Genomic DNA, 26439 nt, shown 5'->3' on the forward strand with positions numbered 1-26439 from the left:
CCCTGGAGGCCTGTCTGCTGGGTGCAGACCACACTCTACAGCCACTTCTGCATCTTGTGTGTGACCCCACCAGGCTGCACCTGCCAGTGGGTTGGGAATTGGATCTGCTGTTCAGAGGTGGCCTGTGTGTGGAATCCTTTGTAACGGCTCTCGCAGCCCCTTCGGTCAGTGCGTGTTCTAGAACTGCAGGATGCTAGAGCCGGAAGCCCCCCGCCCCCCCAGCCTCAATATACACAAACTCCTTGAGGCTCTGGGAAGACTTTGGTGGTGGTGACCGAGTGGGGAGTAGCATCCAGGGTTCCTGAATCCAAACCTTTTCTCCCACCGGTCGGTCACCTTCCTCTCAATAAAGTTTGTTTGTGCAAGGCGGTGTAGTTTGTTAACGGGGAGGCTGGCTGGGAGGAAGTTGTTCCTTAGCCTGCGAGTAGGGGCGGCTCCCCAAACCTCGGGGACTGGCACTGTACCTCCTAGCCTGCTTGTTTGAGAAAGAATGTGGCACCGCCCCCTTTCCCGTAATTACCATCCTCAGTGTGTGTGTGTGTGTGTCGGGGGGGGGGGGGGGGGGGGGAGCTTGGAGGTAGAATGTGGCTTTGTGACCACAGGAAATGTCACCGAGTCGGTCACTTGTGGGCAGGTCTACTTTGAGGCATTTCTACGTTGCGCGGAAGCTCAGCCGTGGGAGTGTGGAAGGCAGTTCCTGGTTTCCGGGAGGTGGGGAGGTGAGGGGCTGGGCTGGGGGGAGGTGGGCTGCTCTGGGAGGGTGTGTGTCAGGGGGAAAGGTCTTCCGGGGCCAGTGTTTCCCTGCGGAGGTCGATAACCACCTTTGGTGGTGCAGAGGCAAACATTTTTATTTAAGAATACTTTGATTTTCAAAAAGAGTATTAGGAAAGGCTCTGGCCAGTAGCTCAGCTGACACATCAAGGCTATAGGTTTGATCCCCAGTCAAGGCACATATAAGAAGCAACCGGTGAATGTATAATGTGGAACAACAAATCCATATTTCTCTATTCCTTCCTCTCTCTAAAATCAATAAAAAAAAAACACCCCAATAAACAAAGTGCATTAGGAAAAGTTAGAAACCAGCCCATTGAATCAGTTTAGGGAGAGGCCAACGTAAGCATCTAGCTCAAAACCATGAGACTGGACTGTTCTGAGAAGTGACCGTCCGCAGGTGGAATGAGGGAGGCCGAGGCAGAAAACCAGGCGATGCTGGGAGCAGCCACAGGTGAGGGGGGGAGTGAGCTCCAGAACGGGAGTGGGGGGCAGGGAGGTGAAGGCGGCTGGAGGCCTGGCTGCCTGGCCCAGGTGCCTGCCAGGGCCCAGATCAAGGAGCAATTGGGGGAAGAGGAAGAGGAAGAGGAAGCAGTTCTTGGAAAGGAAGTGATTCAAAGCCACCTGGGCCCCGCCCTTCCGGAATCCACATCTCCACATCTCAGCTGTCACTCAGATCTCGAGCCTCCTCCGGTTCCTCCCTCAGGATCCAGTTTGGGCTCCGGCTCCTCGGGAGGTTCAGGAGGGCCTTCCCAGTGGCCTCTCACTCCAGGGGCCACCTGCTGTGCCCCCCCCCCCCCACAAGCCCCGCACAGGCCTTTCCCGAGGCTTCAGCCTGAAGGACCCAAGTCCCCATCAGCTTCTGTAGTGCTGGGATGGGACTCACTTTCCCACCAGCCCCAGGCTGCGACCTCTATGCTTCCCCTGCTCAACTTAGCCACCACGTGTACCATTCTGGTGCCGGCGTCTTGACTCTGCGAACTGCTAGGCTGAGAGGCAGACTCAGCTTAAGGTTACTTCAGGTGGGGCTAAGAGTCCTGCTCGTTGGGCTCCGGGGCGGTTACCAGAGCTCGTGATAGTTCACACACCCCTCTCAAAGGGCTTTACTGAAACGAAATCAACTATGTGGTAGGGACTGTACCCCATTCAGCGGAAGAGCAAACAGGTTGACGTGAAAAGTAATCAGAATGAGAAACAGGAAACAATTAATTTGCTACTTTTCGTTTTGAAAGGTCATTACATTATCATTTGCAAAAGACTTCAACAAGGGAAGATACTCCCAATGACACATCCTGAGAACCGCTAAGATACGTCAACCGTGGGGTCCAGGGGGTGGGCTGGCTGATTTAGAGCTGAGACAAGCCCGGGGCAGGTTTGGGGGGAACCCAGGTTCCTCTGGGAGGAAAGCAGCTGGTGGGGGTGGGGTAATGCACACGGACTCAGGTCAGCGGGGCCTTCGGCAGGGGCCATGCTGTGGACTGAGGCCGGTCCGGGCCCCTGCACCAAGCTGCGGAGGGCTTGCGGGTCTCAACGTTTCCAGATGCTAACAAGTGTCGTGTGAACCGTTGCCTTGGAAAGCTGTCTCCGCCCTGTTCTGGACCAGGGCCTAGGGATGCCTTCCAGTTTCGTGAGGAACTTGCAGAACCTGGACGGGAGGAGTGAGGGCCCTCGGCCCAACCATGGCTGCTCCCAGCCCTGGGTCAGAGTCCGGGTGAGGGCCGGGGTCCACGGGCTTACTTATGAAAAGACCCGCAGAGAACAGGGCAGCTTCAGTCTGCTCATCATCGTGGCTTTTCCGATCCCTGAGAAACTCGAGGCAAAGCAGGCCCCTGGGAAGCCCAGCCAGGTGCACCAGGAGGCTCTCTGGTGAGGTGTGACACCCAGGCTGTCTCTCTGACCTGGGCTTGGAGTGAGCACCTGGGCAAGGGCTGTGTGCTGATTCTCCATGGGGCCTGTGGGACCTGCTTCCTCCCTTCTCAATGGTTGGAGAACCAGCTCCTCACTGTGTAGTCAGTACTGAGCTAACCTGCGTACTAGCCAGCAGAGGTGCAGATCCTTCGGGTCAGTTGTCACCTGGCCAGCCAGCCATCCACAGGCCACACTGAGGTCTGTGGCTCTCAAACTGGAAGTGTAGTGGGAACAGAGTTCATGCGGTCACTTAGCTTAATACTGCCTGCCGACCACAGTGCCCTTGGTCCCAAAGCTGCCACTGCAGGGGCTTCATTTCAGGAAGTGTTTTTACATTTCTGTCCTGGCCTGGATGGTTGTAATGACCTGTTGGCATGGGAAGGAGGGACCTGTGGTTGGCACCGAACGAGCCCTTCCGGCTTGTCAGCGGGCCCCCCCCCCACGGGAGGGCATTAGGAGAAGAGCTCGTCACAGATCCTGCGTGTGTCCTCGGGGGCCTTCACAGTGTAGCCCCTGGTCCTCGGGTCCGTGAAGATCTCGTGGTCATTTCCACCCTGCGGAGACACGAAGCAGACGCAGCCGTTGCTGGGGCAGCCCTGGAGCCGGGCTGTCAGAGGAATGAGGAACCTGCCATTTTACGGGCGGGAGAAACTGTGTCCTCGTTCCTCTGGAACTGAGCCAGGCATCACTGAGAAAGGGCTCATCACCTTCCCCTGAACTGCGATGCAGCTGGGAACATGTAATTATGCCAATGGAAGAACTCATTGTGTTCTTGTGACGATCTAAGGCTTATTTTTCTAGAGAGAAAGCAGCAGGGCAGGTGACGGAACTCCCAGGGCCGTCGGTTTGTTTCCACTGTGCCCAGACTTTTCTAACGGGCCACAGGGAGTGTGGCAGGCCAGCCAGTCAGAGCAGCTCTGATGACGGACACGTCCACGTCTGAGCTGACAGGCCACTCGCCACGTGTGACTCTGGAGCACCTGCCGTGTGGCTAGTGGACAGAGCAACTAATTTGACTTGGATTCATTTACATGGAAACAGTCCCGTGTGGCTGGTCTGAGCCAGGTGGCCTGGGTGTGGATCCTGGTTCTACCACCGACTAGGGGGTTCTTTGGGCAACCCCCACCTGCAGAATGGAGGGTGGTGGAAGCGGGAGGACCTGGGCACTGGGGGTGCCGTGACTGGGTTCGCAGTGCTACGGGTCTCCGGTGAATCAGCAGGCTTCCTGCAAAGAAAGCTCTGGGGGAAAAGCTCCTGCTTTTCTGCTCATGGAATTTCCTGTATTTTTCTCATAAAACTGGATAAACACTCTAACTCAAAATCTTGGAAAAAAAAAAACCACTCACAATTATTTGATCATATAATGAAAATAATCACCAAGAAAAAGGGGTTTTTCTCATAAAGAGTCCGTAGAAAAACCTGACATCCTTTTAAAGGCTTGACTGACACCTGAAATGACTACTGCTCTCATCCTTTAAGAATAAGCCATCCCGAGCAGATGCTGTCCCGGAGGAAGCGGAGTGCAAGGTTTCCGGGGGGACTGTCGCCGGGGCCCACGGCGTGCTGGGTGGGGAGTGATGTTAGAGGCCATGACCCTGGAGCTGTGAATGCCCTTCTCAGTGCTGCTCGGGAGTCTGCTGTCCTCTGGTCATTCAGAGGCCCCGACTTTCATGCCCAGCATCTGCTACCTGAGCAAGTACATGTGGAACCACTTCTAGTAATTCCTGATAAAAAACGAGCCCGATTTCTCGTAGAAATAAATGGCATGGTAGGTAAACACCACCCAGGGTATGTTCAAAGGAAAAACAAACTCCTGCACCGTCCAGAAAGAGCACACATCTGTCTGGGACTGTTCACTGCCGATCACCCACAGCCTCAGGAGGGAGGAGTTAGAGTCACCTATCAACCCAGCACACCTGGTGGGGCAACTGCTCCCTGCCTGGCCTGGTTTCAGCCACAGTGGCGGCAGACAAACCCACAAAATGACAAAAATGCCTCCCAGCTTGCTCAGCCATGGGCAAGAGCTGCAGAGAATAAAGGGGAAGGGAACCGGGAGTGACAGGGCCCCTGGCGCAGAGACCTGAAGGAAGTGAGGGACAAGCTGCATGCCTGGCTGTCCTGGGCAAGGCAGCTCAGCTCTCAGAACCTGCTGGGTGCACCTCGAAGGGTCCAGAGGGTCTGGGAGATCATGGTAAGGACCCTGGGCTTTCTGTGAAGCCACCAGAAAGCTGCAGCCAGGACACCCTGAGATTCACCTACAGCAGGATCCTTCTGGAGAATGGGTGGGGGATGAGGACAGGCAGAAGCAGAGTGGAATGAAGAGGCTCCTGCAGCCAGCCAGGGTGCACTGTGAGGACAGAAGCCACTAGCTGGGGAGAGTCATCTCTGAAGCATGGGGAGTTTGCAGCTGCTGCGCCTGCCCCTCCCTGAGAGGATGTCACAGTTGGGGACAGGTGTGTACCTGACAGATGCCTCATTTGGCATGAGTCTCCCATGGTCCTGTTGGGGTGGGGCTGGGAGCTACTGGGTAACTCACCCACGTTAAAGGAAGACAGGCCCAGAGAATCTGGGCTGGGCTGCCAGGTCCCCTTACAGCTCTGCACCACAAACCCCGGCAACCTCTACCCTCTGTCCCTCCTGCCAGGGGACCCGGCCTCCTCTACGTGGGTGGCCACACAGAGCTTGCACACCAGAGTCAGAGGGAGGGGCAGGAGCAGCAGAGCCAAAACCGCTGAGAGTGTCGCCCTCTGAACCCGAGGCCTCAGACAACCAGTGTCAAACACTGGATCTGCATGTGCACCGAAGGCCACCTAACTGGCTGGGGAAGCTCAGCTTCCAGGAGCCAAAACAAAACCTGGTTCCTGAGAGGAGACAAAGGGAGGACGGGGCAAGGGCTGAGTAACCGAGATCATGTTCTCATTAGAGTGTATCGGGACCAGAGGCTGCAGCTCAGTGCAAACTGCCCATGAAGGCCGAAATCCCCACCAGGCCAAGGCCTGGGGACACACAGAAGGCAGTGTCTGCAGCGTTCAGACACCAGGGGAGGGGGCTAAAGGGTGTCCAGTCCCCACTCCACCCCTGCACACACTGTAGCAGAAGTGAACCCCGACGATCCTAACCTTGGAGACAGACCATGCTGAGGAAGCAGGACCGAGCTGCCGACCTGCCTGCCGCACAGACAGCCTCCCTGTCGCTTGGAGTTCAGACTTGTGCCGCCCATGGACGCTGACCTCAGGTCAGTTTACCCAACATTTATCAAATGTGTGGGTTTGATGGGTACACAGATGAGGGTTCCACTCTGAGAGAGCGAGGAGCAGGGGTTCTCCCTCGCTGCAGGTGACAGTCTGTGGGAGCTGTACAAGTACCTCCATGAAGTTGGGGAAAGAATAAAAGACACTGGGTCCAGAGGTCCAGGATGTCCTAAGAGCTCCTGGGAGATGACAGCAAGTGCTGCAAAGTGCCTGGTGTCCCCAGGCCACTGCAGGGTGTTCACTGGGGCACCTGCAGGACATGGGGAATTCGAGGGCATGCCGCTTGACGGCAACATGTGGCTGCTTTGTCGGTATGTGACAATCGGCTGCAGAGACATTCGGCACAGACAACTTTAATGTCCATTTAAAAATGCATGCCCTCTGTTCTCATTCTCCAAGGGAGCCATCAGTGAGATCTGACTCGGCCGACCTATGCTAGCAAGTCTGCCATCCTTCAGAGAAGGCAGCCCTTTGGGAAGGGTTCACTCTACCTATTCAACATTCCTTTTGTTGGTGACATTTGTGATTTTCCGTGATCTGAGTTTTTGGTGGCCTTTTAAATGAGCCTCCTGTACGTGAAGGCTGCTGCTGCAAAGATCTTGTGTATTGGCCCTGCAGGAAGTTAACCCTTGTTGTTTCCTATTTTGCTTATTGCACAATTGCTTCATGATTAAATGGATTATGTAAGACGCCTTGAACTTCTATCATACCACTCCTTGATGAGGAAGCTGAAATGTTTTCTGTCACTTATTCTTTAAGAGACTTAAATTAGTTTGGGGGTTCTTTTTTTTGAGTACGAACCCAGGACTCTCTGGTCCGCAGGCCGACGCTCCAACCGCTGAGCCAAACTGGCCAGGGCAGTTTGAGAGTTCTTAACGTTACTTTTCAGGCCTCTGAATGACATTAACAAGCATGAGGGGAGCCAGCATGCAAGTACCCAGAGGCCCCCAGCTTAACGACAAGAAAGGCCCGCCCCTCAGTACGGCTCTGCCCTTCTCACTCCTGCCGCCCTCCCCTCTCTCCTCTCCCCTGCCATCCATGGTCAGCAGCCAGTTAGAACTCTGTGCCCAGTCACTTTGTGTCCCACAGCATCCTCCCAGGACAGTCTCAGATTTCAAAGTGGAGACTGTTAGCTAATTAATTAAAGTGAAGTCCCTGCAGAGAGACTGCCCAAACTACTAGATACATTTATCTGAGAAAGGCTGAGAGCACCCCGCACCTGTGCAGTTTGCACCGCTTCAGAGTGATCGCGTTAGACTGGTCTTCCCTTTTGTGCTCAGGGACATGGGGATTTCCTGTACCTTCTGAGATGGAGTTCTTTAAGCGGGAGAGTAGTCCTTTTAAATACTGTCACGAGGGTCTGCAATATAACTAACTCTTACATATGCTGCGAATACTTCCTTAAGTTGTACAGGAAAATGAGCCAATTTCTTACTTCCTAACATCTTTGGAAAGAACTTTCACCGATGAGCAACTCTGTAACTCTATGGGGTCATCAATGCCACTGTTCTGATTCCTGAGAGAGAAAAAAATAATCGTTTCCTTATAACAAGGCAAGAAAAGTTTATTTTACTCCTGATAACTTATAGAACAAGAATAACATTTTTCTCTCCATTTTGGACATAAACCTGCCAACGTGTTTTGTACGTGAAAGATGCAGTTACTTTTGATAGAGAACAGTGCTTTTCAGTGCCTAGAAGGTGCGTCCCTAGGTAAGGGGGCTGGTACTGCAAGCCTCTGGAAGGCCAAGTGGCGGTGCCACGGCGCGTGTCTGTGGGCGCGGAGAGTGGCAGCTCACACTGTAAGCAAGTGGTCAGCAGTAAAATAAATACTTCTAGAATATTAAAAATAAATAAATGCCCCTAGATAACTCTACTAAATTTTCCTTTTTTAAAAAAAAATATTTCTTTTAGTGATTCTAGAGAGAGAGGAAAGGAGAGGGAGAGAGACAGAAATGTGGAAGAGAGAGAACATCGACTGGCCGCCTCCTGCATGCCCGCACTGGGGATCGGGCCCATAACCTGGGCATGTGTCCTGACCAGGAATTGAACCAGTGACCTCTTGACGCATGGGTTGATGCTCAACCACTGAGCCACACCAGCTGGACTAAATTTTTCTTTAAAAAAGTGGTAAACAGCCTGGCCGGTGTGGCTCGGTGGATTGAGTATCACCCCACGGACTGAGAGGTCCCGGGTTATGGGCTTGATCCCCAGTGGGGGTTGTGCAGAAGGCAGCAGATTGATATACCTCTTTCACATTGATGTTTCTCTCTCTCTCCCTTCCTTTCTCTCTAAAAGTATCAATAAAAACATATTAAAAAATAAAGTAGTAAACATTTATGCTTTAAAGAAAAAAAAAGCCTGGCCCAAGTCACAATGCTTTGAAAACGGTCAGGTGATTCTAACGCACTTCAGGGCTGAGCACCCGCAGCGTAGAAGCCAGTGGTGAACATGCCTGAGGTGTGGGAACAAGTGGGCTGGCCGTCAGGCGAATGTCCCTGGGTGGCCCTCGGCACCTGCTGATGGCTCTAGCACCATCCTCTCATGCACAATGGGGCTTCGAGCTGTGTGCGGGGCTTGGCATGGGAGGGCACCCAGGAGACACTGATTCTCCAGGAGAGAAGTAGTTGTACCAGGGGACTCTGGAAGCCAGCCTGAGGATGCTCCCTTCACAGGGCTTGCCCACTCAGCCACAGTCCTGTTCTTAGGACCAATGAGGCCATGGATTGTGGTGTCTAGGAGGAGGCAGGCCAGCAGGGACCCCAGCGAACACCAGCAGCCTGTGGTCTCTTGTACAGCATCCAGCTTCCCATCCTCCCACAGGGAGCCAGCGGGGTCTCCTCAGCTGGGCTGAGAACCTCTGATCTGGTCCAACCCAGGGTGGAAATGCTGAGTCAGAGTCAATCAGCGGTTCACAAACTGTTAGAATGTTTTCATGCTGCAACTACTTTAAGGCCAAGATGTTTTTTACATGCACTGGACAAGCAGAACTTGTCCTGCCTGAGTATTCAGAAAGGCTAGGGGTGATGTGGCTGGTACGGCCCCTGGAAAGCCACGCAGCGCAGTCTGGGGCGTCTTTCCATGCCCTGGCCATCTCCTTCCCCACAGCAAACCAAGTCCCCCCACCACGAAGCTCAATTCAGAGCTGGGTTTGAACAGACCTGGCTCCTGTGGCTGACTGGAAGGATGAGGGGGTTTCCAGGGCTGACAAGTACTTAGAAAAGTGAGGGCCAAGGTGTTGCTGCTGCTTTGCTCTGCTCTCTGGAGGCGCTCACAGCAGGCGGCACCCCTGTGTGACATCAGATCCCATCAGAGGAGGCTGTGTGTCTGGGAGACAGGAGGGTTAGCAGGCTCTGAGCCTGGAGTGCTTGGCAGGGATACGGCTTCTGACCAACAGCTCTTAGCTCAGGTGCCATTTCCCTGGAAGCCAGCAACAGCATTTGCCTGGACAGAGAGAAAACAGCTTCCAAAATGTCTACCCCCACACGTGAAGAAACATTTCATCTCTGCGCCTCAAGTTTCAAGAATCGACATGTTACGATTCTTTAAATGTTTAAATGGCTGGACTGTTCACTCCCATTTCCAGGAAACCACTGACAAGAGGGGTCAGAGGGGAGGGCAGAGCACGACCGAGAACGCTGACCAGTGTTAGTCACAGCACAAGAAGCCGTGATTCACCAGCACCTCCACCGAGGAACAGGCGAAGGGACTAGGCCCAAATGACGGATCGTTACATGGCCGTTAAAACCTTGTTTGCAAAAAAGACTCACTAACATGGGGAAATAAAATATGGTAAGAGAACAAGAGCATAAAATAAAACAAGGAACGTGCAGGGCCCCGTCTGGGGTCCTATCCGTGCAGAGAGAGGCCTGGGTGGCACAGCAGCGAGACTACGTGACCTATGCTTCCTCTCCGTGCTTTGTCTGATTTTCCATGGTGAACGCACAGTACCTAAGAATGGGGGTGAGGGGAATCCCTGCTGAACAGTATCGTGTTTAAAAGCAGTACGACGTAGAAAAACAGAATTTTTGATTGGTTATGCAGTGGTTAAACAGAACAGAAAGCGAATTCCTAAATGCAGAATTCCCCAAAGAAGCGCTTTCCTGACTCACTCAAGAACGACGTTCCACTGTGCAAAGTCCCACCTGCGGCTTCAGACGGCTGTTTACACCCAGCAAGAGCGCCGTCCTTACAGAAGGGCTTCCGCCTGCCTGAGAGCTCTCCCCTCGGCCTTCATGAAACGGCTCCAGTTGGGAAGGCCTGGGGAAGCTTCCGGCCATTCCTTAGGTCTTGGGTATAATTTCATGAGCTCAGTCTCTTCGGAGCCTGCACTCAAAGCACTGCAGTGACGGGTGTGGCTATAAACCAGCTCTCTGCCATTACAGAAAGGCTGACTGACACACCTCCTGAGAAGCGCCCTGTTCCTTTGGGAATTAGAACCTTTCCCACGTGCTGGAGAGAAGGTTTGCTGACTGGAGAGTGTGTGCATTTAAAGAGCAGGTAGTTTGTTCTGGTGCCACCAGCTCATTCATAAGTGGTGTGACCTTGGGTAAGTTACTTACCCTTTCTGAACCCCCATTTTATAATTTTGAAAGGAAGACACGTGATTTTGTATCCTGAAGCCCTATTCATGCTAAAAGGCAGAGGCATGTGGGATAGATCTTAGTGGAAAAAAGCAAGTATTCTGGACTGGAGGAGAGGGAAGGGATAAGACACTCTCTGCAGCCCTGACAACGTGCCTGCTGAGTGCAGTGTGGCTCGGGACGCCTGGTGGCAAGGTAACCACCGAAGGGCAGAGCCCAGACTGGGCAGTGAATACGTGCACTGAGCCTCCTCTCAGGCTCACGGTCCTTGGGGACCCACCTGTAGTAAGGAGAGCCTCGCTCTGCTGTCATGATGGCCCTGGGGAAATTCCTCCCAGGGGTTCCTTGGCTGCCACACCGGGCTCTGCTCTCTGTGGTTAGACTGAGTCCTGAACTAGGGATTTCCAACACCCTCCGGGACAGCTCCTGTACCTGCGTGTGAGGCCCAGACTGACCCCTCCCAGGTGTCCCCAGTGCCCGCTCCCCACTCCCAGACTTGGGGGACTCCTTGTCCTCCTACCATTCAGGACTCCTATTGCCCAAAGTAAATGAATGCCTCTGGGAAACAAAATGCTGCAGAAAACAAAGTAATGGCAAGGGCTCTGAAATGCAGAGGGTTTGACAACAGCCGGGTCAGGTGTTCTGGAAAGCGCTCAGGAGGGCAATATTTAATTCAAAAGCCAAACAGAGAGGCTCACCTGCCTTCACTGAGGTGTCTGGTGTCTGAGCTCGGAGGGGAGGGGCCTTCATCAAATACCTTCTCAGAGGACTGGAACATGCTCAGTTTGAGCTGGGCCAGTGGGTCAAGTGTGGGAGAAGGGAAAACAGCCCATTTGTCCACTTCCTCCCTTCAAGCCCAAACTGAACAATGAAACCGCAAAAACACTCCCATACTCACTGGCATAGTTTTGTCTCCAAAGAAGTAAATGGTCTTGAAGCCGTCATTTTCCACATGTCCCAGGCAAAACCTCTTGTCCCATCCATCAGGAAAGACATCAAAGCTGATCTGGCCTCCTACCAAATGGGGAGGGAAACAAAAGCTGAAGGTGAACCGGGGGTTGATGACCCATCACTGGGAAGAAGGTGCAGGTCGCTCGTCAGCGGCTGAATCGCCACGGCTGGTGTTTAATGCTCTAGTTTGCTACTTACCCTACTTTGGGGATGGGTTCTAGAAGTTCATTCCATTCTATGTGTTTTTCCAACATTATTTCACCTAAGTCCAAAAGTGTGATCTAGAGGACCAGCTGGGAATGCAGACTGCATTTGCATTAAGTGCCCCCTGGAGCAGGGGTTCACATGAAGCAGGGGGGGCGGGGCTGGGGACGGCCGCACTCCATTGTGCTCGTCTCCAGCCTGCACGCTCTCTGTGGAGAATGCCTGGAAGCGGGCTGCATCCAGCTCATCTTGCAGGAAAATGGAAACCACACGGGAGGTGATTTACAGGCAGCTTTCACTGGCAACAAAAGCCCTTTCAAGGCTTTGTCAGAAAGATGTTCACCTCACAGTTCACGACACTTCACAACCCACCCAGTCATCTATTATACATCACCCCTCTGCAATCCCAGTCTCCCCACAGCCCGCACATTTATTAGCGCTAGTAACACCAGAGGGCTTTCAGTAATGACTCATCAGCACTGACAGGGGAAATCAGCTCGCTTGAAGCATCTGACAGGCAAGTGCTACCAAAACACAAATCTGAGACATCGGTGTGGGAAGGAGCCTGCTGCAGCCACCAGAAACATTGTGTGCTGGCCCATCACAGTGAATAAGTCTGGGGAGCCTACGCAAGTCCCTTTTCCTTTGCAGAACCAACCGAGCTAACTTCTAACTCAGTCTGATTTATCTAAGAGGCTCCCATCCCATCTTTCTGCTGTGGAGCTTACTGTTGTGCCTGTTTTCTGCCCAAAGGTGTAAGGGTAAGTGCTTACTCTTCATTAAGCAAGATGCTCTTATTTTTGACCAGGAGGAGAAATATAGGGAGGAAGGCTCCTGCTGGGTAAGAATTCAGGACCAAGCCCAGTAGCCTGGAAGTCATTTCCTACCTGGGCAAGTCTGCCAGGGCCCATTACACAGGAGAGTAGTTTTCCCCTACAGACAGACTTCTCCCTAAATCCTCTTGCCCACCTTCAAACTGGGCACAGTCCAATTCCAAGCATGCACCAGCCCACCACAAATTCCTGGCAACGCTCAAAGCCCATCCGAACATACAGTACCTATGGAAAACGTGAGGCCTTTCCCCGCAAACTCTCTCCGCAGATCTGCTACAAAGTTTTGTCTTATATTTTCTTTCTGAGAAAAGCAAAAAGATACCGATTGTCTACTGCGTTGCACACTTTGACTATAACCCAAAGTGGCACCTCTTATCTTTACAAACCCAGGCTATTTCAGAAACTCACTTTGTCGAGTTCGTAGAACTCAATGCGTTCTTCTTGACTGCAGCTTCTTCCGATAGGGGACACATTTAACATCCCGTTTCGGAATTCAATGAAAGTACCCCTGGAGAGGAAAAGGGGACACAGGTTCCAGAGAAACGTTATCTATCTGGGCAACATTATAAATAGACAGACAGACTAAAAACGCTGGGCGATTCCAAAAGGCAGAGGCTGGTGTAACCCACATTTTAGAGCTGTGCTGGGCCTCGTGGCCTCCATGAGCCACGTGTGGCTGCCAAGCCCTGAAACGTGGCTAATCTGAATTGAGATTAGATTTCAAAGACTTAGTAGGAAAAAGGAATGTAATCATCACTAATAATATTTTATGTTGACTATGTTAAAAAAATTACATTTTGAATGCAGGGTTACATGAAACATTAAAATTTATTTCACTGTTCCTGTTCTTTCTTTTTTAACGTGGCTACAGAAAACTTAGAAACTGCGCATGTGACTCCTTGTATTTCTGTTGGTCAGTGTGGCGTTGGGTGGAGAATCTCATAGTTAATACAAAGCTATGAAAATGATGACCTGTTCTCCAAGTTCTCTGAGGAGTTTGAAAACGTATGTCCCAGACCACTTTGCTAGGGACCTCCTGAGGACACTGATTTTACCAGGCAACGTGGCACAGGAAAAGGCTCTGTAATTGAGGAAATGCAAGCTGGCCACTGGCAGACTGTTCCTAAAGGGTTGATTCAACCACAGAAAAAGAGAACAGCCTAACATTTTTTTAGTTACCTCAAATGAAGACGTTTTTTAAACACCTTTCCCCACCATGTTTCCAGTTTGAGTTCCTAAAAGAGTTTCTTAGATACTTAAATACTTGTAGGCTATTTACTCTGACACATGCAATGGAAGTGTTTTGTGACAGGTTATACGCCCTGACGTATCTTCCGGTCAGAGCTGTGACCCTGTGAGGCTGACACATCTTCCCTGGACCCTTTCTGCTATTTCAGTCCCACAGCCCTGATGTCCAGCTACCAGCCACCTGTAAATGCTGAGAGAGCACAGGGTGAGGGCGGAGCCCAGGACCCTACTCAAGGCCAAGGCCACCTCCCACCAGGCTGTGACTCTGGGCCCTCCCTGAGCCTCAGAAAGGGGCTATGGGCACTCGCTCTGGCTACCTCTGCAGGGTCCTGTGAAAATCAAATGCACCAGTGTAGGTAAAAGTAATCGGCACTGGGAAGCAGTGACTACTCGTTAAGGAGAGCGGAAACAGTAAAGCTAGGCTGACCTGGGATATACGACATCTCCCTGCTGTGCTCACCTGCAGAGAAGGAAGGGACAGAACACGAGTGCCTAGGACACTGTCTCAAATGCCCTGTGTGGGCGGTCCTGGCGTCGGACAGACCAGCCCTGTCCCTTCCACCTTCTACATGTATGCTGGGGGATCATTCCCAGGGTGACCCTAAACTGTCAGAAAAAGAGCTCAGTTCTTTTTCTCCAACTTAGGGACACAGTATGACTCTCATCCCCACAGCATGGAGGGAGGCCGATGCATCTTAGAAAGCCTCCTGTCCTGAAAATCAGGATGAAGGCCGTTTGCAAGGATTCAGCTCCTCCCTGAGTCTTCCTGCACCTGCCTGACCCACGTGGGGCACATAGCTATAACACTGAGCAATGTAGGCAAATGCTGACCCAGGCGGGTCTCGGTTCTGCCTCCTGAATCCAGCAGGCAGGCCATGCTCATTGGGAATCACAGCTCTGCACATGCCCCCCCTCATTAGGTGACACCTGTCTGAGGACTGCATCCTGCCTTATCTTTTTTTTTTTTATCCTTCCTTAATGCTTAGTCTCAAGTAGAGACTAAGCTGACCTGGGATATAAGACATCGTTTCACTCGGTACTACGGGGAATGTCTAACATGTTCAAAAGCAGACAGAGCAGGGTAACAGCCCCACGGGTCGCTTTGTTCAGTGCTGACGCAAGGCCTTGCCTCACCGCAGCCTCTGAAAGCAGACTGTTTGCAGTTGCCATCCAGTGGACATGCCGTTGTTTACAGAGTCATTGTTCCACCACCGGTGATACCAGAAGGCTTCCAGGGATTCTTTATGGAGCACTAGGCTCTGGACTTAAAAGAGCACCAACCCACCAAATGACATCACTCCATACTCCACTGGGGCCTCTGCTGAAAGCAAACTCACCTCTTCTTCGGGAGTTTAATTTTCGCAATGTAGCTCAGACAGTAGTTGATTAAGTCTTGGATCAGGGCCTCACCCAAGTGACCCTGAATATTCTAGGATAAAGAAAACACTGGAATTACTTGATTCAGTGGAAGGCATTTTTTTTTTTAAATTTTTATTTTTTAATCCTCACCTAAGGATATTTTTCTATTTACTTTCAGAGTGGGAGGGAGGGGGGAGAGAGAGGGAGGGAGAGAAAAACATCGACATGAGAGGGACACATCGACTGGCTGCCTCCCGCACAACCCCGACTAGGGCCGAGGGTAAACTGCAACCAAGCTACGTGCCCCTGACCAGAATTGAACCTGAGACTATTTGGTCTGTGGGCCGACACTAACCCCTGAGCCAAACTGGCCAGGGCAGTGGGAGGCAGTTTTAAATGGTGTTCAGCCACGATCAGCCGAGGGTCCCCAGGCTGAGGCAGCAGAGAGGGTGACACACCCTTCCGCCCCTCTCCTTCTTTCTCTTTGTTCCCTGGTTGAGAACATTAGGTGAACCGGAAAGGGTTGAGTCAAAAGCATTTTCTGTTTCATTAGTCGAGATTCTTGTATGCATTATCTTTCAGATGCTTAATGGAAGGCCCAAAGAGCTCATTGGTGCTGCTTTTTACTCAAGCAAAACACAGAGAAACCATGTGTGCTCCGCTCTGCCTTTTTCACACACCCTGTCTGATCAGAACGGCCTTAATGCCATAAGGGGCACACACCACTTCTTTTTATTAAATGTTATTAATTTTTGTTCCAGATGTTTCTCCCCCCTCCCCAGACACCCTCCTCCTGATCCTGCTCACCCCCCAGCATTACTGTCTATGTCCATTGGTTATGCATGCGTGCATATAATTTTTTTTTTCCTTTATTGATTTTTAGAGAGAGAGGAACAGAGAGGGAGAAAGAGATAGAAACATCAATGAGAGAGAACATCAAATGGTCACCTCCTACATGCCCCCTGACTAGGGATTTGGCCCACAACGTGGGCAAGTGCCCAGACTGGGAATCAAACTGGTGACCTCTTGGTGCATGGGTCGACGCTCAACCACTCAGCAACACCAGCGGGGCAAGTTCCTTGGTTATCTCTTTCCTCTCCCCCAACCCCGTCCTCTGAGGTTTGTCAGTCTGATCCGTACTCCTTTCTATGTCTCTTTTTGTTCATTATATTCCACAAATAAGTGAGATCATGTGATATTTGTCTTGTCTCTGACTGGCTTGTTTTGCTGAGCATAATATTCTCCAGGTCCCTCCATGTCATCTCAAAGGATAAGAGATGTTTCTTTCTTACAGCTGCGTAGTACTCCATTGTGTACATGTACCACAGCTTTTTTATCCACTCATCTACTGATGGACACTTGGGCTGTTTCCAGATCTTAGCGATTGTAAATAGTGCTGCTATGAACACAGGGGTACATATATTCTTTCTGATTGGTGTTTCAGGATTCTTAGGGTATATTCCTAGAAGTGGGATCACTGGGTCAAATGGCAGTTCCATTTTTAATTTTTTGAGGAAACACCATATTGTTGTGTATAGTGGCTGCACCAGTCTGCATTCCCACCAGCAGTATACTAGAGTCCCCTTTTCTCCACACACTCGCCAGCACTTGTTTGATGATCTGTTGATGGCAGCCATTCTGACAGATGTGAGGTGATACTTCACAGTTGTTTTAATATGCTTGTAGGGATTCAGCTTGCCCTAGTCTCTGCTTTCATAATACAGATATTAGATTGAATAGCCTTAAAAAATAATTATGAGAATATAGTCAACAATTTGGAATATGTAATAGTCCTATGGTTCAATATTCACAATGTAAAAAATACAGGGTGATGGTTCATTGCCACCCTGTTCCTCAGCTCCCAAATCTACTTCCCCAGAGGTGGTCACATCAAATATCTTTTTAGAAAACATTTCACTAGTAGTAGACAGCAGCTTGGATATTCAAGAACCTACCTGTTTACACAAGAGTTTCCCATCTTTGTATGCTACCAAGCCATTTTCTGGAAACACATAATCATATTTTTCAACCACTGCAACCAAAACGAAAGAAAAGTCAGAATGCAATGAATTGGAACTTATGTTTTTATTTCTTGATTAACACTTATCACCAATAAAACTGCTAAACTCCAGTAAGAACTCTGATGACTAGGCTAGAGATAAGAGACTTGGTGATGGGCCATTTCATGTCTCTGCCTTCACCTGCCTGTTTGTAAGGGAATACCTCATCTTCACAACTGGGAGAGCGAGAAAAAGTTCCTTAATTTTTTAAAAAAATTATACTCCGCTGGTATGGCTCACTGGTTGACCCATGCACCAAGAAGTCGCTGGTTCGATTCCTGGTCAGGGCACATGCCCAGGTTGTGGGCCCAATCCCCAGTCGGGGGCATGCAGGAGGTAGCCAATTGATGTTTTCTCTCATCAATATTTCTATCTCTCTCCCTCTCCCTTCCTCTCTAAAATCAATAAAGAAAAAATATTTTTAAAAAAATAAAGGCTCTTCATTACATATTTTAAAGATGATGACTAGGCTAGAGATCACAGACTTGGTGATGGGCCATTTCATGTCTCTGCCTTCAACCTGCCTGTTTGTAAGGGAAGAGAGGAGCCAATGATGGCTCCCAAACCTCCTGTGAACTGGCATCACCAACACCATGAAACTGCAGATTTCCAGGCTCTGTTCCCTGAATGAGACTCTGTAGGGGCTAGGCTAAAAATCAGATTTTTTAAAAAAAAGCTCTTTCTGTGATCCTAATATGCAGTCAGATATGCAGACCCTGCCCACACATATCTAAATGAATTCGCAAACTATAGGTGCTGTAAAAATGCAGATCCCCAGGCTCTGCGTTGGGTAGGGTCCCCACCTCTGTATTTTCATGAGCTCCCCAGGTGATTCCAATACAGGTGGGTCTTCAACTTTTTTTTGGCTTGTGAATGTTTTGATTCCCTTGTTTTGACTCACTTTGAAAAGCATGACCACTGTCCTAACCTGATAAAACCTCTCTGAGCCCTTGGGGAATTATATGACCAGAGGCAGGAAAAGCAGTCAGGACCAGGTAACATGATTTCCTGGGCTTAATGCAACTCATTATGTTGTTTAGTATTTCTAAGCAGAGTACCTAGAAGGAACATTAAGTATAAGGGGAACAGAGAGTTTTAATTTTTTTTTCTTTATTGATTTTAGAGAGAGGAAGGGAGAGGGAAAGAGAGATGGAAACATCGATGAGCAAGAACATAGATTGGCTGCCTCCTGCATGCCCCCCACTGGGGATCTGGCCCACAACCTGGGCATGTGCTGCGACCGGGAATTGAACTGGTGACCTCTTGGTGCATGGGTCAGCACTCAACCACTGAGCCACACTGGCCGGGCAGAACAGAGAGTTTTAAAAGGAACACAGAGACTACTCTTTACTGGTCCAATAAATAGCCCACAGAGATTTGGACTGTAAGCTATTACATCCAAAACAGTGGTTCTCAACCGGGGGTGATTTTGCCTCTAGAGGACAGTCGGGAATGTCTGGAGACATTTTTGACTGTTACACTGGGGTTGAGTGCACTACTGGCGTCAAGTGGGTGGAGGCTAGGAATGCTGCTCAACATCTGTAGTGCACAGGACAGCACAGCACAGAGTCATCTGGCCCAAATCATAACAGACTAGATATAGAATTTAGCTTTTAAAGTTATTAAATTAGCCCTTCTTAAGAAGTATGCTTAAGGCAACAGAAGAACCCTGGCTGGGTGGCTCAGCTGGTTGAAGCGTCATACTGTACCCAAAAGGTTGTGGGTTTGATTCCTGATCAGGGCACATGCCTAGGTAATGGGTTGAACCCCAGTTTGGGCATATGTATGGGAGGCAGTGATTGGTGTTTCTCTTTCACACTGATGTTTCTCTCTCTCTCTCTCCCTCCTTTTTTCTCGCTTTCTAAAATCAATAAAATAAAAGATTACAGAAGAATATAATCTGTTAAGCATGAAATGTACAGCTCTGTTATTTTCTTTCTGCTCTTAAGATAATGTCACTGACTCACAACCCCAAGATGTCTTACAGACCTCTCCTTCTGTTCAAGACCACCTGGCCATAGTCACATAGATCTGGACAGGACGTCACCAGGAGCTTAATAAATCAGATTGCTGAAGCTTGCATAAGAACTGACCATCAACACAGCCCACGACCCTGGACTCTTTACTCAAAATTCCTCATGATTTTTGCTCTAAAAAACTCTGGTTTGTGCCCTGGCCAGTTTGGCTCAGTGGTTAGAGCGTCGGCCCATAAGCCAAAGAGTCTCGGGTTCGATTCCAGTCAAGGGCATGTATGTAGGTTGCAGTTTGATTCCCAGCCCTGGTTGGTATCGTGCAGGAGGTAACCAATCGATGTGTTTCTCTCACATGGATGTTTCTCTCTCTCTTTCTCCCTCTCTCCTTCCCTCCCTCTTGCTCTGTCTAAAAATTAATGAAAAAATATCAATTAAAAAATAAATGAAACCTCTTGTCTGTAGACCATCGAGGAGTCAGGATTTCCCAGCACAAGATGGCTGGCCCCACTGTGCAGTGCTGAACAATACACGTCGATTTCTTTCACTGCGCCCGTCAGAGCATTGCCTATCTGCAGCACTGGGCGGATGGAACTCTTTGCTTGGGTACAACGATGTTAACAGTGCCGAAAAGAATGATCAGTTCATTTACCTTTCCATCCATCCTTTCTTACAGGTCAGGCACCCTGGAGGCCCTGGGGCTACGAGATGAAATACCACAGTCCTAGTCTTCAAGACAAACTTATAACCAGGCAGTTTCCCATAATCGGTGCTACACTGGCAGGGCTGTACATTAGAATCTCTTGGGGGTAGTTGCTAAAATACATTTCCCCGGCCCTGTGGACCTATTGAGTGAGAATCTCCAGTGAAAGGTCCCTAAGAATCTCCAGCTTCCTGGGGTCCTGCACTGGGGATTACAGTTCCGTAGGTGGGGGAGGAGCCTGGATGACTCATGACTAAGGGAACTCTGGGAAACACGGTGTTAGGGCAAGAGGGAGGAAGCCCTTAGACCCAAAGGGCCCCTCCACACCTGGGTGAAGACAGTCAGGAGACAGGGCCTGAGCTGAGGCTACCAGGGCAGTGGATGGAGACAAGCAGTACGACAGGCAAAGACTAAGACACTCACCCTTCCGAGTGAATCTATCATGTATCTGAGTACCAAGCGCTCCATTAGTGACTCCAGAAACTTATTTACAGGAATGAACAAAGGAAAATAAACACAGAGAACATGTTTCCCCAACAAGGAAGCAGGGAAGAGGTTCAGGGCTGCTTAGGACACTTCCTGGCTACAGGTCTTAGTGTCCTCGTGAGAAGTTAATCTTTTACCAAAATGTAATTAATAACATATAATTTACCATCATTTCCCAGTTGCTCCTGCACTTTCTCAAAGTCCGAGCCACCTACTACTCCGATTTTGACCTTCTGCCTCAATTTTTGTAGAAAGTCATCCATTTCTTCGGTAATTTTCTACATTTCAAAAAGGAAAACACAATAGTTATGAGCCATAAAATAATCAGGAGACTAAACTCACAAGAATAATAGAATCCTTACTTTTATACATGCCAATTCTGTTTCTAGGTCCGTAGATAAGTCCAAATATTTTAGCTATACTTTTGGGACATCAACTTTTTACCAGACAAATACATGTTAAATTTACTTATTTTTACCTCATTTAAAACACATGATATAGGAATAGCTGTTGTGTACTGTTCGAGCTATTTTTCTATGCATTCATATACATATACTTGGCTATATGCACATACATATATAAACAGGCCTCAGTTTTTGAAACAAAGGGGGACTCAATCCATGTCTTGTGCAGTGACTTGCTTTTTCATGCCACATCCACACAGATCCAGTACTTCCTTCCAAACGCTACACTGTTCTCCATTTATGGATTTAAGTTGTTGACTTTAAAACAAAATAACAATCAGATTTAAAAGAAAGTTCAGACTTGGTTTATTATAATTTACATTTTTTTAGTCTCTCCTAAAAAAAAAGTTCCTATCTATAAACAATGGTTTCAATGGTATAATTTTATGCTCGCTAAATTCCAAACTGTGCGCTAATTCAAAAGAAATTATAAACTAAGATGAAAAGATATCCCTGTATTAACACAAATTGCATGCATTTTTAAGTCTTATTTCATTACTTTTAGCAATCTTCATCATATACTTATGAGGCAGGACAGTAAGAAGCTAGGGAAATTTCTTGACTAGTGGAATAAGGAAAACGGAGACAAAATAATTAAACATGGCCAAACAATTTGAGCAAGTTATAGTCAGCTAATGAATCACAAGGCTTTATCTGCCCTAACTAAGGACACGTAGGAACAAATGCCAGACTGTCCTGGGACAGAGTGAGCCTCGGTCCTGGTTCTTCTTTGATGATGTTTTTTAGAAATGAAACTAACCAGGAAATACCCCTGACCCCTCAATAGCCACATTTTGATGGATCAACATACTGAAGGACAAACCTGGAAAATCCTGTTAAGATCCCCCCCACCCCAGACCTGCCTTAGGATTCCTGCTGCCTAAAGGAAGGCAAAGCCTTAAAACAAGGAACCCACAGTGTGCTCTCTCTAGAGCACTCCCATGCCTTTCTCCCTTAGCCATGTATCTCAGCTTTCTCATAAAACCTAAGGGTCCCCACAAGACTTGCAACCAGGGGAGCACTGGGCCGCGGCAGCTCATCATGGGTTTGTTCTCTGAACCTGTCTCCAAGGCCCTTTTTTCTCTGACTTTCCAGTGAGCTAACAGCAGCCCTGCCTTGGCTCACTTCTGTCTCTGTGACTTTTACTTCTTAGTGAGTCCATGCAGCCCAGCGTGGCCCAATCCTTTCCTATAAAGTTTCTAAAAGCCAAAGCAGCCCCGCCTAGGCTCTCTCCTGTTGCTTCTTCTGTCCTAAGCCCTTCCTTGTTTCACTGTCCCCAGCTTTAATAAACATACTCTCAAAATCACTTGGACTAGTTTTGTGAAATCTTTCCTGCACAAAGTCAAAGACCCACACACTACTGGCTGGGCCAAGGCAGATCCGCTTGGGGCCTAGTCCTTGTCCGGTGGTAACACTCATATGGAATATATTTTTACAAATAAAGTTACCAGGAATTAAAAACAAAAGCAAAACAAACCACTTAAGTCAACTTCAGTATATAAACATCTGGAGTTCAGTCCTCTTTTTCTTAAAACAAATTTTTAGACTAGTACATACATATGATTAATCAAATAAAATTGTACAGAGGGCTTAAATAGAGTGCAATCTTTTTTCCATCCTCCAGTGGAATCTCAATCTAGTAAACAAAATCTAGAACTGTATTAGCAGTCTTGATGAGTCAATGACCATGAAAAGGAGTCCCTGAGGCCCCCAAGTGGTTTACTCAGTCTTGACATCAGAATGGGAGGAAGTGGGGAAGACTCCTTTGATTGCAAAATATTAAAAATGCAATACTAGACCAGCCGGTGTGGCTCAGTGGTTGAGCGTTGACCCATTCACCAAGAGGTTGCAGGTTCGATTCCCGGTCAGGGCACATGCTCAAGTTGTGGGCCAGGTTCTCAGTAGGGGGCATGCAGGAGGCAGCCAATTGATGTTCTCTCTCATTGATGTTTCTACCTCTCCTCCCCCCCTCTCTAAAATCAATAAAGAAAAACAATTTTAAAAAAATGCAATACTAACAAGAATAGCAGAACCAATACTTCCATCTTCAAACAGAAGCCTAGAGGAAACTGTATCTTACCTGTGTGCATATTGATGAGCTAAATGGTTTGTACAACCGTCAGACCTGTTCTGCAATGTGAACAGGTTGTACAAGGTGCCTTTTCACTTCCATGTGGCAGCCAATATTTTTTAACAGGAAAAATAATCCAGCTGCTTGTGACCACAACACTGTCTAAACTACATCCCACTGCAAGACAGATCTTTTGAGCAAAATTGTTGCGATGTTCCCAAATAACTCTTGTTGATTACAATAACTTGATAATTACAAGGAACTCTTTAACAATCATCCTAGACAAAACAAAACACAGAGCATGATACCAAAGGTTGAAATGAAGGGGGATAAATGTTAAAAACTCACTTTCTGGAAATAAAACAATTATAAAAGACTCTCTTGGGACAATTAAGATAAACTGAAGGAAACAGAGGAAGCATCAACAAAATAGAAGCTGTGGGCTAGAATTAGTGCATCTTCTTAGGTTTGATGATGATACTGTGGTTACAGTAGATGCCCTCTAGAGAGGCAGGCTCAAATTTTAGGGGTGGAATACTGTGATGACTGCAGTTTAGGAAATGGTATAGCCAAGAGTTTAAAAAAAGGCCCAGCCTGTGTGGCTCAATGGCTGAACGTCAACCCATGGACCAAGAGGCTGCGGGTTCGATTCCCGTTCATGGCACATGCCCCAGTTTCCGGCTCAATCCCCAGAAAGGGGGCGTGCAGGAGGCAGCCAATGGATGTTTCTCTCTAATTGATGTTTCTATCTCTCTCTCTCCCTCCACCCCTAAAAAAATCAATAAAACATATTAAAAAAAAAAAAAAAAAAGAAGATAAAGTTCATGTAAACCATTGTTGAATTTAAGTGGTAGGGATATGGCTGTTCTGTGCACTACTTTTTCAGTGGTTCAGTATGTTCTAAATTTCTCACAATAGAAAGATGGAAAACAATTAACCCAGGTTTAAGCCCCTGTTCTCTTTGCAGGCTTTTGTTCCACGTCTCAACTGTTTTTATTTTTATTTATTTATTTTATCCTCACCCAAGAACATTTTTCCATTTTTTGTTCAGGTAGAGTGGGAGGGGGAAAGAGAGAGAGAGAGAGAGGAAAACATCAACGTGAGAAAGACACATCGAGTGGTTGCCACCCATACAACCCAACCAGGGCCAGGGGACAAACTGCAACTGAGGTACGTGCCCTCAGTGGGAACCGAACCTGGGTCTCTCTGGACTGCAGGCTGACGCTCTAACCACTGAGAAAAACTGGCCAGGGCGTCTCAACTGTTTTTAGACGAAGTGACATTTCTTAGGAAATTACTCAGTACAATGAAATTCTACTAAAACAGTGACATGTGCAAAGCTCTGGACTCCATTCTAACTAGAATCTACCTGTTTAGGTCATATCCTGTTTCAGCAGCTTCAAGAACAGATAATCCATTCTTCTACTTCCGTATTGTATTGTGCTTATCAATGTTTGAGAATGCACATACTGAGAAAGGGAAAGGCTGGATAATGCATGCATCTGTTGCTAAAATATTTTTACCTAGGGCACCCAGCACATATACTTTATGCTTATATCATGTGATTTCTTCTAGGAATCAGAAGCACTTTCCTAAATGGCATACTTCTTCCACCTTAGAACAATGGCAGAAAATGGTAAATTTAGCAAATACAATGCTCTGAAGCCCAGAGATGGGTATCAGATCTGCTGTGTGAAATCAAGACGATCTTGAGTCTCAGTTTCCTTATATTTAATGTTTTTTAAAAATTGATTTTAGAGAGAGGGAAAGGGAGAGGGCAAGAGAAACATTGATTAAAGAGGAACATTGATCAGCTGCCTCCTGCACACCCCTCCCCCCCCCAGGGGATGGAGCCCACAACCTGGGCATGTGCCCTGACAGGGAATTGAATGGGTGACCTCTTGGTGCATGGGACGATGCTCAATCAACTAAGCCACACTGGCTGGTCAGTTTCCTTATATTTAAAAGGGCAGTAGCCCTGGCCAGTGTGGCTCAGTTGGTTGAGCGTCGTACCGTGCACTCGATCACCAGTAGGGGTACATTTGGGAGGCAGCCGATAGATGTTTCTTTCAAAAAAAACCACAAAACAATAAAAACATTTTTTTTTTTAAAAAAGGATAGTAACAACTATCCTACTTAGGATGAAAGGAGAAAGGTTGAGAGGCTCCAATCATAGTGTGTAAAAAGGCTTGGAATGTAAACCCTAGACCATCATGGCCAATGGGCCCAGTTGAGCAGCTGTGTGTTTTTGTAATAGAGTTTTACTGGAATATAGCCATGCTGTGTCTACATATGGTCTATGGCTGCTTTTGCATTAAAGTTGAGTAGTTACTACAAACCATATGGTCGGCAAAGACAAGAGTATTTGCTCTCTGACTCTTGACAAACAACGAACCGCTGACTTTGGCTTTAGACCACTATGGGCTTTTAACAACCCACAAGTGTGTGTCGATCACTGATCTCAGAGTCAAAAAGGGCCTTCGGAGAAACTGCAGTTGAGTAGCTTCACTAGATAACATCGGACATGCGGCTCAGAAAGGTACAAGGGCACGTCTAAGATCATATACATTTGACGTGGAACTCTGAAGCATACCACTGCTTTCAACTGGCCAAAAGTAAGGTGGGTAGAGGCAGAACTTGAGGATACAGAGGCCATTTGGGCCTCAAGTTCGGTGGGCTGGTGGTCGGTGATCAGTTTGTACAAGGAGGAGGTCAGAGTGAACTTCATCACAAATGTTGATCTTAACTGAAACCTATCTGTGCCCTATAGCAGCAAAATCCAGAAGTGTGAGGCAAGTTTCCAGGAGTCCAAGGAGGCTCTCAACAGGCAGCCTGGACCCACTGCAGGGGCTGGAGAAGGGGGTGATGGTGGGGGCTAATATTTATTGAATATTATTGAACAGAGCCTACTGTAAGCCCAGATACCTTCATGAACTTGTTTGATTTCATTCGACCCTCACAAACACCATATGGAACAGGTAAGGTCCCCATTTGAAAACATAGATGCTGAGGTTCAGAGGTTAAGTGACTTGATCAAAGTCACACAGCTGTTATGAGGAAAAGCTGACTTCTCTAGGTCTGTTCGACCTGGAAACTCATGTTTTTCATATCAGGATACAAGGCACATCCCATAGGTGACAAAACTGAGGACGGCACATAGCTGGTACGGGGGCTGAGCAATGGCTCAAACCTAGGGCTTACGGTGGGCGTCCAGGGCTGCATTTCCCAACCCAATACAAGTTTCTTATTCGCAAGAGTTTTTCGGCCCATCCCATCTCCAAGCACCCTGAGGTCTCCCCTCTCGTCCCTCCAGGGCACCCAGAAAAGCGTTCAGCCCTGCCAGAGGAGGTAGGCGATCCGCAGCCGCCCCTCGGTGCCCACCCGGGAGGGTCGTTAGCCCCGTCGGGGAGCAGCAGGAGACTCTACACCTGCTGCCTCCAGCCCGCAGGGCGCCGCCTACCTGCCGCGGGGCCGTCAGAGTCCCGTCCACGTCGAAGAGGCAGAGCGCTGGGCCGGGCGCAGCCATGTCTCCAGAGCCCATGTCGCACCTGACGTGACCCGTTGGCACCTGGACCTCG

At 48.6% G+C, this 26439-nt stretch overlaps 1 protein-coding gene across 6 annotated transcripts; it reads right to left on the reverse strand.

The window, feature by feature from the left end:
• Nucleotides 1–1950: 1950 nt before the first annotated feature.
• On the reverse strand, nt 1951–26439 carry PMM2 (phosphomannomutase 2). 6 transcript variants are annotated; one of them, XR_004961742.1, is made up of 9 exons: nt 26322–26439; nt 20493–20604; nt 17063–17139; nt 15086–15177; nt 12909–13008; nt 12726–12801; nt 11411–11526; nt 9091–9256; nt 7584–7729 (listed from the first exon to the last, which is right to left on the reverse strand). XR_004961742.1 is itself a non-coding variant. In XM_036280450.1 (8 exons), the coding sequence occupies exons 2-8, from the start codon at nt 20587–20589 to the stop codon at nt 3132–3134; spliced, it is 660 nt and encodes a 219-aa protein (XP_036136343.1). In that variant the 5' UTR covers nt 20590–20604; nt 22871–23133; the 3' UTR covers nt 1953–3131. The 6 variants fall into 6 exon arrangements, 5 of the variants coding, with proteins under 5 accessions (XP_036136344.1, XP_036136343.1, XP_036136341.1 ...); XM_036280450.1 differs by lacking the exons at nt 7584–7729; nt 9091–9256; nt 26322–26439 and adding exons at nt 1953–3233; nt 22871–23133; XM_036280448.1 differs by lacking the exons at nt 7584–7729; nt 9091–9256 and adding an exon at nt 1954–3233.

Source organism: Molossus molossus, unplaced genomic scaffold (assembly GCF_014108415.1).
Source record: "Molossus molossus isolate mMolMol1 unplaced genomic scaffold, mMolMol1.p scaffold_m16_p_3, whole genome shotgun sequence".
In the NCBI taxonomy this organism is placed as follows: Eukaryota; Metazoa; Chordata; class Mammalia; order Chiroptera; family Molossidae; genus Molossus; species Molossus molossus.

What these genes read in the sequence shown, in the direction of transcription:
- PMM2 (XM_036280448.1), bottom strand. Translation starts at nt 26,402, where the DNA reads ATGGGCTCTGGAGACATGGCTGCGCCCGGCCCAGCGCTCTGCCTCTTC. An exon ending in CTCTGACGGCCCCGCGGCAG is followed by an intron (nt 20,605 to 26,321) that starts GTAGGCGGCGCC and finishes TTTGAAATGTAG; the next exon opens with AAAATTACCGAAGAAATGGA. An exon ending in AGTTCTACGAACTCGACAAA is followed by an intron (nt 12,802 to 12,908) that starts GTGAGTTTCTGA and finishes TGCTTTTCTCAG; the next exon opens with AAAGAAAATATAAGACAAAA.